General features: G+C 35.0%; 1 protein-coding gene across 1 annotated transcript in view; it reads right to left on the bottom strand.

Annotated features, from left to right (window-relative positions):
- Positions 1 to 15,870, bottom strand: part of myo15ab (myosin XVAb) — a 73,518-nt gene that overhangs the window by 21,932 nt on the left and 35,716 nt on the right. Inside the window, exons 32-47 of the mRNA XM_073949344.1 lie at positions 14,529 to 14,723; positions 13,932 to 14,047; positions 12,416 to 12,504; positions 11,208 to 11,319; positions 9,688 to 9,774; positions 9,531 to 9,595; positions 7,400 to 7,723; positions 5,114 to 5,198; positions 4,846 to 5,011; positions 4,666 to 4,759; positions 3,044 to 3,149; positions 2,503 to 2,618; positions 1,398 to 1,457; positions 549 to 624; positions 351 to 466; positions 144 to 262 (exon numbers count right to left, since the gene is read on the bottom strand). Of these exons, the coding sequence (XP_073805445.1) occupies positions 144 to 262; positions 351 to 466; positions 549 to 624; positions 1,398 to 1,457; positions 2,503 to 2,618; positions 3,044 to 3,149; positions 4,666 to 4,759; positions 4,846 to 5,011; positions 5,114 to 5,198; positions 7,400 to 7,723; positions 9,531 to 9,595; positions 9,688 to 9,774; positions 11,208 to 11,319; positions 12,416 to 12,504; positions 13,932 to 14,047; positions 14,529 to 14,723 (1,926 nt within the window). The remainder of the gene's footprint in view (positions 1 to 143; positions 263 to 350; positions 467 to 548; positions 625 to 1,397; positions 1,458 to 2,502; positions 2,619 to 3,043; positions 3,150 to 4,665; positions 4,760 to 4,845; positions 5,012 to 5,113; positions 5,199 to 7,399; positions 7,724 to 9,530; positions 9,596 to 9,687; positions 9,775 to 11,207; positions 11,320 to 12,415; positions 12,505 to 13,931; positions 14,048 to 14,528; positions 14,724 to 15,870) is intronic.

Raw genomic sequence — 15,870 nt, 5'->3', positions numbered from 1 at the left:
TTACTGTTATTACAACACAATAATATTAGTGAAATTTATAAAAAAAAAACTGAATAAATAAAAAAATAAAAGTAAATACATAGACTAAATGATGGGTTAAAAATCTGCAGAACTACTCTTTTCATGTTTTTGGGCTGACTCACCTGTATGGTCGGAGCACTCTGAAGTAGTCTGGAGCTGCAGTGCTGCTTTTCACAGTCTTGAGTAGTTTGATACCAGTGTGTGACACTGCCAACACCTGCACCCCAGTACCAACACTGCCCTAGAAACACGCACACACACACACATACAGGTGACATATCAGACACTGCTGCATTCTTGCTAACAGTCCACCAGGAAAAGGAACTCACAGAGGCAGGAAAGAGGCGGGAAAAATAAATCTCCCATGACTCCCTGGCAGCTGCAATCACGGTTTTCTTTACACTCTCATCCTGAACATCTGTGTTTGGCTCAATGCCATATTGTGCTGTGAATCAAACATGAATTCAAAAAATGATTTAAAAGCAAATACAACACATTATTTGAATTCATTTACATTCCCTTCTCACCAAACAAGGACTTCATCTTCTGTCTCTCCTCTTTAGTAATGCGCACGCAGGCCTCTGTAAATGTGTCATTAACAATCTGAAAAAAACACCATTTAAACAAGGTACAAAATTACAGAACGGAAAATGAAACAAAATGTATTCGTGAAATGGCTAAATATTTGAATACAAAATTCTGTAATCTATATATTTTTTAATTAATTATAATATGCATAAAATAAACCCAAAGGAACAGTAAATACTTTCACATAGTTCCAGTATATATAAATAAAATGAATGCTGCTGTTTCAAATGTAAAATTCATCAAAACATTCAATATGAAGCAGTACAGCTGTTTTCAACATTTCTAATTCTATTTAATGTTTTTGAGCTTTGAATCAGCATATTAGGATGATTTCATATTAAAATAATGTGACATTGCAAACTAGAGTAACGGCTGCTAAAATAACAGGACAAAATAAAATGTAAAAAATAATGAATGTAACCACATTTTAATATAATACTAATAATAATAATACTAGCTCACAATGTTACTGTTATTTATAGCACTTATTGTAACACAACTTTGGTAAACATAAGAAAGAAGTAAAAATTAAACACGAACCAAAACTTTCGAACGGTAGTGTAAAAATCCCTTGTAAATAATAGTTGAAAAATGCATTTTTTATTTATGACATAAAATGTGTATAATATTGCAGATTTTTACAAATGTAACTTAAATTGGTCATTTATTTATTTTTTAACTCAATATTAATATTGATGTGTGTTTTTATTTGTTTAATTGTTTTTGTAGATAGTAAGAACATGTAGCATTATTTTGGCCTAATGGACTATTTATGTAGTTTGTCCCACCTGTTTGAATATGAGGTCCAGAACTAGCAAATGGTTCCAGCTGTCTTTGGGGTAGAAGACCTAAAGCACATGTACAGCAGCATTAGTCCTTCATTAACAACAAGTTAGACTAAGAGATACAAAGACAGAAACACACACAGACACACACATACACAGGAGTGTAATTTCCACTGAGGACCCCACAATTATTAAGTGTCTCCCCACTTTTTTTTTTTACTGCGCATCCGCATATGCGTCCAATAACTTGCATGTATGGTCTAAAAATATCTCAGTGAAAGTTCTACTGAGCAGGTACAACAGATGAAAAAAGGAGATGCAAGTTAGTTGATAATATCACTACAAGATTGTCATTGGTTCTGTCAAAGTCTTTACCTGGCCAAGTTGACATTACTGTGTAAAGTTTACATGTTCCCCCAGGATCTCCGGGTGCCTCCCACAGGCAAAAGACATGTGACATAAGTAAATTGACCAAACCAAATGGACCCCATAGAAGAGCGCCTAATCAGCAGTATATCACCCCAAAGTAATTCCTACTTTGACATTCGCCATACACAAGCAAGGGGGTTCTCGAGATCAACCTGAGCTCAAACTCCTCTATCGCCCTGCAAACAGGAGGGAGCCCAGGGCTCAAGGTTCTTATGAGCTCAGGACTCTCTCCTGGGACGGCATGCCAAACATGCTTCATAATCATTAATCAGCTAAGTGTGAACTCATGAAATGTATGTAAACTAAGGAAATGCATTTCTTTTTTCTTAAACTTAGTCCCTGATTTATCAGGGGTCGTCACAGTGAAATGAACTGCCAACTCTCACCCATACACCCTCACATTTACACACGCATTCATACACTATGATCAATTTAGTTCATCCAATTCACCTGTAGTGAATATGTTTGGACTGCGGGAGAAACTGGACCACCCAGAGAACATGCAAACTCCACACAGAAATGCCAACTGGCCCAGCCAGGAGTCGAACCAATTACCTTCTTGCTGTGCTAAAAAACTGAGCCACCGTGCCACCACAAATGGGTTTTAAATCAAAATAAATTTCCCCAATTTTCTGTCGTCCATTTCTCAAACCAAAGTAAGACACTTGCAAATACACACCTCCTTCCTAAGGTAAATTTTCCAGGGGACATTTGTATATGTGTAATGCTCCTCAGTGCCGCTCCGGTGCAGCGGTGTTTGGATGCTCTCAGTTTCCACTGGAAGATCTCTGGACACTGATCAAAAAGGACACATGTATTTATATGCTAATGTCCAAATTTTGGGGTAAGTATCATTTTAATTTTCATATATATTAACATAAAATAAGTTTCTGATATGCTGCTCAAGAAACATTTCTTCATCCTTTATCATTCCTAACACCTGCTTAACATGTTTGTGCTAACCATGAAACATATTTTTCTTAATTCTCTGACAAATACAAAGTGCAACCGCCTTTGGTGACTTTATAAATATATCAACAGACACTTTTAATTTGATTATTTAATACAAGTTTTAAAATGACAGAAAATAAATATAGGAATAACCTTACTTACCCTAAATATATAACGTACCACAATACTGTATCACTGCCATTTTAATATTTAAAAATAAAGATAAAACCATCATATATTTCTAAATGATATGCATGTTTGTTGCTTACCAGGTGGTGGTAAAGTCAGAGGAGGTTCTGGGGCTTTCTTCTTGCTGCTTTTCGTTGGTTTAAGGCCTTCATCTCTCGACACAGCAGCCGGAGTGGGAGCATGTCTCTACACAAAATCATTACACATGACGCAGTGAAAATTTCGGCCAGTAACAAGACAGATACTGCAAACCTAAAAGCAGTGCAATGCAAACCTTAAAGCCGAAGAAGAGCACACTGATGCCCCTTCAGTCAGCTAAGAAACTGAGGCTACAAATCACATGGGACCACCAAAATTGGACTATATAAGATTACTTCTAAATTTGTCCAGCCTTATGATTTCTTCTTTGACATTTGCATGGTAGGGTCAGAATTTGACTTAAACATTAAAATATGGACACATCTTGCCTTGTATCAGTGGTTTAATGGTGGTACTTGGTTTTCTTGGTACACTTTTGGCCCCTTAGTACCAACTGAGGATGTATTCACAACAGGAGACTTGGTAAATTCACTTGCTTTAGTCCAGACTAAACATGATGTAGATTTTTTTTTTCATTTGGAGCAGTTGTGTTTTACAAAGCTATATTTGTGTACCAAAAATTGTAAAGCGTCTGCTAAATGACTAAATGTAAATGTAAACAGAATTGCATGTGTGCTAAAATCAGCTGTTTATTGGACAGAATGCTTGTGCTCCTGTGGCAACCATCAGCTGTGCGAGAGACTGGGGTTTGTTAGTGTTGGTTCATTGGAAAACAGGGCTAATGGTTGCTTAGCAACAGCATACGCTACGGGCGCATAACTCAAACTACAGAATCCTGATTACGCAAAATGTGCAAGGCTTTCTCTAAACGTGTCGGATTGACGTCAGTTCCTAATCACACCTTACACTAAGCATACCAGAGTGTGCACAGAAGTGGACAGAGACCAAAAAATCTGCACCAAAGTTGTAAACGAACTTGATTTTGACTCATTCAAACCAAGCGTGACATGTGTAAATACACACTCTGTTTTGTTGTTAAGCACACCCTTAGCCTGCCTGAGTAATGTTGCGGACCAAGTCTATCTATATATGACCACCATGAACCCACAGTTTATAGCTACATTCAGCACGAAACACACCATGTCACAAAGCTCAAATCATCTCACACTCAAACATCCTCAACAATCACCAGATCTCAATCTAATAGAGCAGCTTTAGGATGAGTGAAAATGGGAGATTGACACTATGGAGGTGTGCAGCCAACAAATCTATTTGATGTTGTTCTTTTAATATCTACCTAAGACTCAAGACAGTTAAAACGGCATCCAACCAGGTACTAAAAAAGTGTACCTAATAAAGTGGCCTAATAAATACAGTTCTATGGAGTTAGGCGCCCCCTTGTGGAAAAAATATCTGATAAATGATTTAAGGTCCAGTGAAGGGCTTTGAAATGTGCAGTTTTATTCTATTTTTGATGAACATTCAACTGAAACATGAAGAGATGGTGGGGCATAGAGCAATAAATAGCGTTTTTGTTTTATCTTTTTAACTTTATTTTGATTTCATAGGACCTCGGTTAAATGATCATTATTAATGTCTGTCAGCTCAGAAATATTAATTGGTAAGTAGATAAGCAACACAGAGAAAAAGAGTAAAAGCATACCTGGGGAGGAGGAGGATTGTCCATCTGTGTTTTTAGGATCTGCATTGCCTCGTCATGTGGGTTCTTCTTCTTTACAAAACCTTTACCATCTCTCCTGTCAAGATGCAGGGTATTATTTGAGTTAGTAGAAATGACAATAAAATCATCTGACTGTATGATAAGCAGGAGTAAATAACAGACTTCTGTTTCAGCGGCGCAGGCTCTGGGGTGGGTGTTTGATATTGCTTAATGATATCTTTAATGTTGTGGCTGGGAACGATGTGCTCAGAGTTGGAGACTGAATATTTGACCACCTCTGTGCCAGGAGCTGGAGTCGAGCGCATGGGACCGGTGACTGCAACTGGAGCTGAGAGATGGAATGAAAAATACACAGAAATTACATCAAATGCTTTGGTTTAATTAGTTTTGAAAACACAGTAATATATATGAGTAAACGTAATTGATATACCATGTCTTTTTGCAGGCCTGCTGTCAAGTTTGATTGGTGCAGCAGGGGCTTGTTTCTTCCCTAATGAGCCTTTAGATGGAGTAGCCTGAAAATCAGTTTGCCAAAGTAAAACAAAAGGATTCTTACAATAATATAAGAGCAAATAAAATAAAGGCACTGGAATTTACTAAAGTTGATTAAAACGCAATTTTATTTGTGGCATTGAAAATACAGTATTAATGAATACTAATTATGCATAAGAATAAAAAAAACAAACATTAAATGACCTTCTAATGTACAATTTACTCAAATAAAAAGGCACAAATCATTCATATGTGATTTGTTATGTAATATTGTCACAATAGTCAGCGATCTATTCCAAATAGATTGCTGGAGGACTACAAGCCCGTCATTATATGGACTACAAATCCTGTCATGCACCACACACATACACCTGTTCCAGTTCTCCTTTGATTACACACACACAGCTGGGAACTACTCAAGAACTGATTACACAGACTATATATACAACACATACACACACAGACTTTGCTGAGTCTTGTTTGTATTAACCCTGTAACTTTACGAAGCTTGTCTCTCTGTCTTATCCTTGTCTTGTTTTATTGTTTACGTTGTCTGCCGCCTGCATCGTCCATCTCTTTCTTGACTACGCTTCTGAATGATCTTGTATGTACCTGTTTGCACCGGTGAATGACCATTGCCTGCCTGACTACACTTATTAACAAAGAACTGCTCATGAATCCTCAACCCCGTTTTGTAGGACCCTTGTGTTACAAAAATACTCATCATTTTGTATAGTCTTTAATTACACATGTTTTAAAATGTTTTAAGAATCTATTTGTTCAAAAATACAATAAAATGAGAAATAAAGTTACAATTTGTTTCTGTGAAATGTAAAATAAAAAACATACTGTGATGTATTATAATCCTTAAGTCATCATTACTGCAGTCTTCAGTGTCACATGACATTTAAGAAATCTTTTTTAATATGATGATTTACTGCCTAGTAAATATTTTGTATTAGTAACTATTGTTAAAAACATTGTTCCGTTTCTTAATTCAGAACAATGTGATAATTTATATAGATATGTGATAATAACTAGTAATATCAAAACCAAATAGTCAAAAGAGGCAACAAAACTCAAATTGTAGTTTACAATGTTAAATTTCAGCTGTAAAGTTATGGAAAAAAGTACACTAAAATGTTTTGTTTTCTGTCTGTTTGGACTACTTATTTAAAATGAGCTGAAACAACTCAATTCTTGAGGTTTTTTGGAGACAACTTAATTCATTTATGTTTAATCCACTTAAATTTGTAAAAACTAATACGTTAACTTTATTCCTTCATCCTGTCCCCACACAGATCCATTGTGTGGAACCCAGCATGTTTTACAGTGTGAGAGACCACTTTAAAAGATATTACTGGTTAACATGAAATATTTCAGATTAACCAACTGTCAATTTATAAAGCTTAAGTAAATATAAATCATAATACTCATGCTTAAAAGTTTAAAGACATGATGTCAGTAGTACACTACCTGACAAAAGTCTTGTCACCTATCCAAGTTTTAGGAACAACAAATACTAACTTGACTTCTAGTTGATCATTTGGTATCAGAAGTGGCTTATACAGTATAAAAGGAAAAGACCACTAGATTTACCAAAATAAAATATGATCATGCCTTGATTATTATTCATTTATTTAGGACAGTAAAGTCTGTATATGCTTATATAAAGGTCTGGTAACTGGGCTGGCCAATCCTAGAGCACCTTGACCTTCTTTGCTTTCTGGAACTTTGATGTGGAGGCTGAAGTATGAGTGCTATCCTGCTGAACAATTTGCCCTCTCCTGTGGTTTGTAATGTAATGGGCAGCACAAATGTCTTGATACCCCAGGCTGTTGAGCCATCCACTCTGCAGAACTCTCGTACGCCCCCATACTGAATGTAACCCCAAACCATGATCTTTCTTTCACCAAACTTGGCTGATTTCTATGAGAATCTCAGGTCCATGCGGGTTCCAATAGGTCTTCTGCAGTATTTGTGATGATTGGGATGCAGTTCAACAGATGATTCATCAGAAAAATCTACCTTCTGCCACTTTTCCAAATAAATAAATAGAAGTCAAGTTGTTATTTGTTGCTCTCACAACTGGGATCGACGACAAGACATTTGTCAGGTAGTGTATATAGAATAAAACATGAACATTTCACTTAAAAGGCATACCTATTAGTGGCAAATATAAAATGATAATAACTTACATTCACATAACAAACAATTCAGTCACCTGTGTTTTTGTGTTGCTCCGCGGCTGTGTGTTTGGGGGGCTGCTCTTCTTCTTTAGGGTCTCACTGCTGGCGTTGTAGTTGGGGGTGGAGGCGAAGGTCTGTGTGGGCGTCACTGGTGGACTGCTGTATGCAGACATCGGGGCGTAAGGACTGGGAGGGATGTTTGCGTAGGGGCTGGGAGGGATGGCGGGGTACGGGCTGGGTGGAAGAGTGCTGTAGGGAGTGGGTGGAGGACTGGTTGGGGGACTGGTGAGAGGAGACATTGGTGGACTGGACACTGGACTGGTCACCATAGCCATCGCCTGCATAGTCATCTGCTGAGCCTGAAGATGTGGAGAGTCAAAACCTTTATTAGTGTTTGTTTGTAGTTCAGTTCAACTCAATTCAAGTTTATTTGTATTGTGCCTTTCACAATAATTATTGTTTCAAAGCAGCTTTAAAAAAGATCCACATTATTGCCTTACAATCAAATTCAGAAAAAAGTTAAGGTTTTTAGCTACCATAACTTTATTAGTTACTAATAACTCTATCTAAAAAGTCTGTGATAAAAAAATTAACTACTGCTATTATCGCCAACCTGATTTCATGTTTGTCTACATTAATGTTGATCCTGGATTTCCATTCCCATCAGCCATTCAGAATTAAGGGATACGCTTACCGTCTATGTTTAAGTCCAAGTTTAGGTTTACGGTTAGGTTTATGCCCTTCTACATAAGAGTTATCCAACTATTATTCCTCTCTTTTTATGAATAATTTACAGTTATGGTTGTGTTTAGGGGTAGGGAATAGGTATGGATAACATTTTTAAACAAAAATAATGTTCCAGGATCAACATAGATGTTAATCCATGATTGCATTGACCTTGCCATAATCATGACATGCATGCTATTATGCTACTTTTTTCTATTGTCTTTCAATAAAATTATAGTTAATGTTTTTGTCATTTTGTTGTGCTTGTAATTTTTTTAGACTAATTGTTAAAAGTATGCTTATATACACACTGCACAAAAAATTAAGGGAACATTTAAACAACACATTGTAACTCCAAGTTTTCCCTTTATTTTTTACTTTTTTTGCAGTATATTTTAATCATTTTTTACTTGTTAGTTTAAGTACTTAAGGTAATAAAAAAAAAACATGAAATTTGTTTTTAGCTAGCTAAAATAAAGATGAAGCTTTTTGAAAATATTAGTTTCTTTTTATTTTACTGAAACATTTCATTTAATTTGTTCTATTCATTTATTATATTCATATTGATTTATATTTGCAGCCATATTGCAGCCGTTTATATTGATTTATATTTGCAGCCATATTGCAGCAGTTTATATTCAGTTATATTTGCAGCCATATTGCAGCCGTTTATATTCAGTTACATTTGCAGTGAGCTGAAATAAAGCTATATATATATATATATCTTGGAGAAAATCTTATTTGTTTTATTTTGGCTAGAATAAAAGCAGTCGTAATTTTTTAAAACCCATTTTACTGTCAAAATTATTAGCCCCTTTAAGCTATATATTTTTTCTATAGATTACAGACCAAACTATCATTATACAATAACTTGACTAATTACCCTAACCTGCCAAGTTAACTTAATTAACCTAGTTAAGCCTTTAAAAGCTGTATTGAAGTGTCTAAAAAAATATCTAGTAAAATATTATTTACTGTCATCATGGCAAAGATAAAATAAATCAGTTATTAGAGATGAGTTATTAAAACTATTATGTTTAGAAATGTGTTGAAAATATTTTCTCCTTTAAAAAGAAATTGGGGGCTAATAATATCTTTTCTTAATTTTTGTAAAACTAAACTAATGAATGAATGAATTATAAAAAGCTTATTTAGTTATTTATTAATTTAAGGTTTAATATTTTATTTAAAAAAATGTACCAGTTACCATTTGTTTCAAATAATGTTTTTATTAGTAGTTTTGGTTAATAATATTAACTATTATACTACTATACTATATTTTACAATACTAAAAATACTTAATACATCATTGTTATGCAAAAATAGATATTCTGACAAAAGCTATTCTCTTTTAATTAATTAAATTTATGAAATAAAGTATGAATAAAATAAATCCATATGATAAGATGGATGATACTGATTTAATAAAGACTGTAGTACCATAATGACGGCTTGCTGGTTGAGGATGGTTTGTTGCTGTTGAGCGAGCACCGCATGCTGCTGGTCTGAAAGGCAGAATAAAAAGATATAATACCAAATACTTGTTCATCACTTCATTTCAAGCCTGTGAAGCTTTAGGCATTTTTATAAGAGATACCTGGCACAGGCACAGGTGGTACTGCTGGCAGACTGGGCATGATTGGAGAACCAGGCATAGGTGGCATAGGTGGTAGAACTCTCACTGCTACAAAATACATACAAAAAAACAAAACAAAAGCATATCACACACAAACAAACCATCATTAAATTATGTATGTTAGTATTCATATTTCTACATCAAGAGAGTCAGTATATATATATATATATAGTATATATGATTGTATACTTGGCTGTATACTCATTCATTCACTTTCCTTTGGCTTAGTCCCTTTATCCATCAGGGGTCGCCACAGTGGAATAAACCGCCAACTTATCCAGCATATGCTTTACACAGCGAATGGCCTTCCAGCTGCAACCCAATACTGGGAAACATTCATACACACATTCATTACGGCTAATTTAGCTTATTCAATTCACCTATAGCGCATGTCTGTGGACTGTGTGGAAAACTGGAGCACCGTGAGGAAACCCTTACTAACACGGGGAGAACATGCATCCACACAGAAATGCCAACTGGCCCAGCCGGGACTCGAACCAGCGACCTTCTTGCTGTGAGGCAACAGTGCTAACCACTAAGCCACCTTGTCGCCTGGTTGTATAGTATAGTATAGTATAGTATAGTATAGTATAGTATAGTATAGTATAGATGGTTGTATACTATACCAGTGTTTCTACTTCACAGTACAGAAAATGAAGTGAAAGTTTAGAATACCTCAGAATTTTATGAAAAATTACATTATTAAATTTATGATAGCCAAGAAAGAAAGAAAGAAAGAAAGAAAGAAAGAAAGGGATGGCCTGTACAGTACAATATTGTTTGGTATTTGTTAGATAGTAGCCTATTAAAACTAAACTAAAGACACACAATAAAAAAATTGCAATAAAAGGCATTTTAATGAGATGTGTGTATGCAGAGGAAGCTGATTAAAACCCCCGTGTACTTCAAATGAAATCAAAGAACGAACTATAATGACTGAAATTAATAAAAAAGACAAACAAAATCTGTCCGGAAGAAAGTTCTTTTTGAGTTTGTGTTTGCTTATTAAAGCAAACATTTGGGGGAAGTTCATTTTGGCTCCTAAACACCTTTGAGCGACCATTGGTCCATGCCGATTTAACAACCAATGGGTGTGTTCTGGAACTCCAATTCTTTGACATGCAATTTCACATTCAGCCATTCAGAGATCAGCCAACATCCAAAACAACAACACTGGCCACATAAATACACTGAAGAGTTGAGTAGCAGAGCTGGTCCGGATGTAACTGCACGCTTGCGGAGAGATTTTAAAGACTCAGAGGTGGCTCACACACACGGATGAGAAGCCCACCTCATCAATACACACCTTTTCTATAAGTTTGTGCATACCGACGCCACCAATCAGTGTCTGACAGAATTTCTTTTTGCCCTCAAAGGAAGAGTGAAAAATATCTTTCCTTTGAAGTACACTGGGGCCTTAAGTTTTGCTGTTCATCCAGCACCAAAACCAGCAAGGGTGAGCAAAAAAAAACAGCTTGTACCTCCAGGCTGAAGAGCAGCTAAGGGAGTGACTTTAGCAGTGTGCTGTGCTTCATCTCCACCTACACCTCCTCCACCCTTCATCCTACCAGACAAAACTGATGCATCAAAGTCCTGAAATTAAAACGACAATCCCGTTAGTGACCAAAACTGCATGAAAGAAAAAACTTAGTAGCTAATTTTTACTTTGATAATATAATGTATTTCTATGTGACAAGATACTCAGTGACAAACAACAATGCAGTCAGACCACATGTCTCACATTTTTTTTCTTGTTTATCCAATTTAAGTAGATAAATCTAATCGATTCAACTTGTGTCTGTAGTTTACAGCATGACTCTAGGTCTCTGTCTTTCTCGGTGTGGGATTAGCCTCATTAAAAAATTACACCCTCATTTGCTTGCTTATTTCCGTGTGCTCGGTGTAAAATAACCACACAAAGCTTAGCCAAATGCACTCCACAAACCCACAATAAGCATTCACACAAATTATTATTACTTTCATTCATTCATTCATTTTCTTGTCGGCTTAGTCCCTTTATTAATCTGGGGTCGCCACAGCGGAATTATCCACCAACTAATCCAGCAGGTTTTACGCAGCGGATGCCCTTCCATCCACAACCCATCTCTGGGAAATTATTACTCTCATATTATATTATATTATATTATATTATATTATATTATATTATATATTATATTATATTATATTATATTATATTATATTATATTATATTATATTATATTATATTATATTATATTATATTATATTATTTTATATTATATTATATTATATTATATTAAATTATATTATATTATATTATATTATTTTATATTACATTATATTATTTATATTATATTATATTATATTATATTATATTATATTATATTATATTATATTATATTATATTATATTATATTACATTATATTATTTATATTATATTTTATTATTTTATATTACATTATATTATTTATATTATTTGTATTATTTATATTATATTATATTATATTATATTATATTATATTATATTATATTATATTATATTATATTATATTATATTATATTATATTATATTATATTATATTATATTAATTATATTATATTAAATTATATTATAAATTCTATCAGTAATAACTCATAATCTCACTCTTTGCAAACAATAAGAGTGTGAGTTCACATGCATATGTGTGAGGTAATCAGGTGTCACCGTACCCCAGCTGCATCAGACAGAACTGGGTCAAACAAGCTGTCCAAATAACGATCCATCCCTCTCTGAGTGGCATCATAGGATGGTTCTGAGTCTGAGAAAGACAGAAGAAGACAGAGGATTGGAGAGAATGTGAGAGAAGTAGGGGCAGGAATTCGAATATAATAACGTCAAAATAAAATCATCTTGATTTCTAGTAAAAAAAAAAAATTGCACAGTAGGCCTACCTTGTGTTTTATTTGCTAATGCAAGCCATGTTGTAAAATATAAATATAATGTATAAAACTTTACATTACCTATATTACTCCAATATTTTTTTTTTATTAATGGACAATGCAGAGATATTGATGTTTCACAATGTTTTTACACTACATTATTTAAAACTACCAAGCTTAGTTTACAATGTTTACATTGCTCTACATACATTAAATCCAAATCCCAAATATCAGAAATGACAACAGATTGTTAAGATTTAATTAATGTCAGTTTTCATGTTATTGATTAATGCACTTGACAGATTTCATTTATTAATTTTCCTTCTGCTTAGTTCCTGGTTTATCAGGAGTTACCACTGTGAAATGAACCGCCACTTACTTGACAGATGTTTTTTTTAATTATAGGTGGTTTGTGTAATGTTTTATGTTTGGTAAAATAATCTCTAATTGCATCTTTAATGATTTTCATCTAATTACACTGTCTTGTTCCAATAGGTGGATTTAGAGGTTTTTGCATAAAAAGCAGACAAGAATTTAGCTGGTTTTGACACAAAAGAAAATTTACCTTCTTAAAAACCAAAGAATTACCTAAAGAGACATTTTCGAAAGAAAAGTATTTTATTTAACAACTAATAACCTTATCATTAGCAATAACATGAAACTTTTAAATCTAATTATAGGAGCCTGATAGAAAATGCTAATTTACAAGAAAATAGGTCTGATGGATTTAGAGGTTTTGCATCTCAACTCTTCACTTATAGCTAACTAAACCTAAAAATCTGTCAATTTTACATTTTCTGTCACTAAATAGATGCAAACACTAGCACATGATCCTTTACAAAAAAAAGCTTTCTTAGGATCAAAGAAAATGGTAATGACAATATAATTTTTAATTTTTTATTAAGTTCAAAATCAAGTTTCATCAAGTCAAAATCAAAATATGGCACAAGAGATACAAGCCACAAAAAATAATGATCAATGACCTGTGCATTTACCCATACAAGTCCCCTTAAACATGTATAATGTTACCCATGCTCGGTTGACACACATAAAGGCTACAAGAACACTCTTGGGGTTAGTTCAGCTGTATGTAATCTAGCCATTCTCCATGTATCTGTTTCTACTTTACATGCAGGCTTGTAGATCTGCTACTACTGATTAAAGCAGGTTTAGTGTTTCTTAAGGTAATGTTCGGTTATTCATGGGACTGTCTGCCAATCTGATTGGGAAGGTCAATGACTTCATATGTTCTTTCAATTAGGGACTAAAATGTTGTGGTGTATTTAAAAGACTGAAAAAATGCTACCCAGACTGTAGTGGCCTTCAGAAATGGGTAGACTGTTGGTTGGAACGGCGCTCATTCGGTTGGCATATGAAAGTGGCCCATCCTCATCCTCGTCAAATCCACTGCCAAAAAGACTTCTGCATACAAACATATATATGTGCATATACAGTTGAAGTCAGAATTATTAGCACCCCTGTTTATTTTTTTCCACAATTTCTGTTTAACAGAGAGAAGTCACATTTTTAAACATAATAGTTTCAATAACTAATTTCTAATAACTGATTTATTTCATTTTTGGCATGACAGTACATAATATTTTACTAGATATTTTTCAAGATGCTAGTATTCAGCTTAAAGTGCAATTTAAAAGCTTAACAAGGTTAATCAGGTTAATTAGGCAAGTTAAGGTAAATAAGCAAATGAGTGTACATTCTCGAGATAATCGATAAAAAAAATATTGCTTAAGGGGGCTAATAATACCGACCTTAAAACGGATTTTAAAAAATTAAAAACTGCTTTTATTCTAGCCGAAATAAAACAGAAAATGAGAAACAGAAGAAACAATATTATAGGAAATACTGTGAAAACATAATATGGGACATAATTGAGGATGCATACATGCTGGCGTTAGGTCGAGCCTTGCTGGGGTCTTCAGTAGAGATGATGAAGTATGTTTTCTGTTTAGGGAAGTCTGGAAGCAGCTCCAGGTCGCACACCAGATCCAGAACATAATCGTGACCTTCTAGCTCCACCCACTGCGCAGGCTCCTTCATCAGGACTGACCAACCCCATCGGCTCTCAGCAGACACGCCTCTGCAGGATGACCAGTATTAGTTACTGACTCTGAAGACTGCAATATATTAAACATGAACACATATTAAACATTCGGCCTCATGCACTAAGGGAAGTTTATTTATAAACTAATTTCGAGAGGATCACGTGCTTATGATTGCTTGCAGCCGGCTTCGCATTATTCAATTTATTATTCACCAATCAGACGATTCCTAGGCCACTATAAATACCCTAAGTTCCATATTACAGCCATCTTCGTTTTGAAGAATCCCGCTTCCACCCCTACTCCTCCTCTATTCCTAGATGGGTGGCACGGTGGCTCAGTGGCAATCACAGTTGCCTCAGGTGGAAAGTTTTGTGTTTACCTTATGATTATAGTTGTTGCACGTCTGCTGGTTCTCGCCTTAAATGAGGAGTTTGAGCTACTTGTACATTAAGGTAGCGTTCAGAAAAAACAAAACACCAGCAAAGAAACTCGACACAGAGGAACATAAAAACCCACTGCCAGCTAGCGCTTTGAAAGTGTTATTGCAGAGCAATATTGCAGAGCAAACAGCGAGCAGTAGTATAAATGCACGACAACACGCAAGGCATGCCCTGTGGCTCACGGCGATCACTCAACGCAGGAAAATAAATCAGCCTTTATTGCAGAGCAACACAAACAGGACGCAGAAGTATAAATGCACAGCATCGTTTAAAGCAGGTGCTGTGGGTCATGCCGATCACTCGACACAGAAGTACATTTACATTTAGTCATTTAGCAGACGCTTTTATCCAAAGCGACTTACAAATGAGGACAAGGAAGCAATTTACACAACTATAAGAGCAACAATTAATAAGTGCTATAGGCAAGTTTCAGGTCTGTAAAGTCTAAGAAGCAAAACATTAGTAATTTTTTTTGTAATCCAGTTAGCGGTAGAACCAGAGAGGCAATTGCAGATTAGGAAGTGAAGAGGAGACTAAATAGTTGAGTTTTTAGTCGTTTCTTGAAGACAGCGAGTGACTCTGTCGTTCTGATGCAGTTAGGGAGTTCATTCCACCAACTGGGCAGAATGAATGCGAGAGTTCGGGAAAGTGATACTTCCCTCTTTGGGATGGAACCACGAGGCGACGTTCATTCACAGAACGCAAGTTTCTGGAGGGCACATAAATCTGCAGAAGTGAGAGC

The sequence above is a fragment of the Danio rerio genome, chromosome 1 (assembly GCF_049306965.1).
Source record: "Danio rerio strain Tuebingen ecotype United States chromosome 1, GRCz12tu, whole genome shotgun sequence".
In the NCBI taxonomy this organism is placed as follows: Eukaryota; Metazoa; Chordata; class Actinopteri; order Cypriniformes; family Danionidae; genus Danio; species Danio rerio.
The sequence above is the reverse complement of the archived record's forward strand: the minus strand, read 5'-3'. Positions and strand labels throughout refer to the sequence as shown.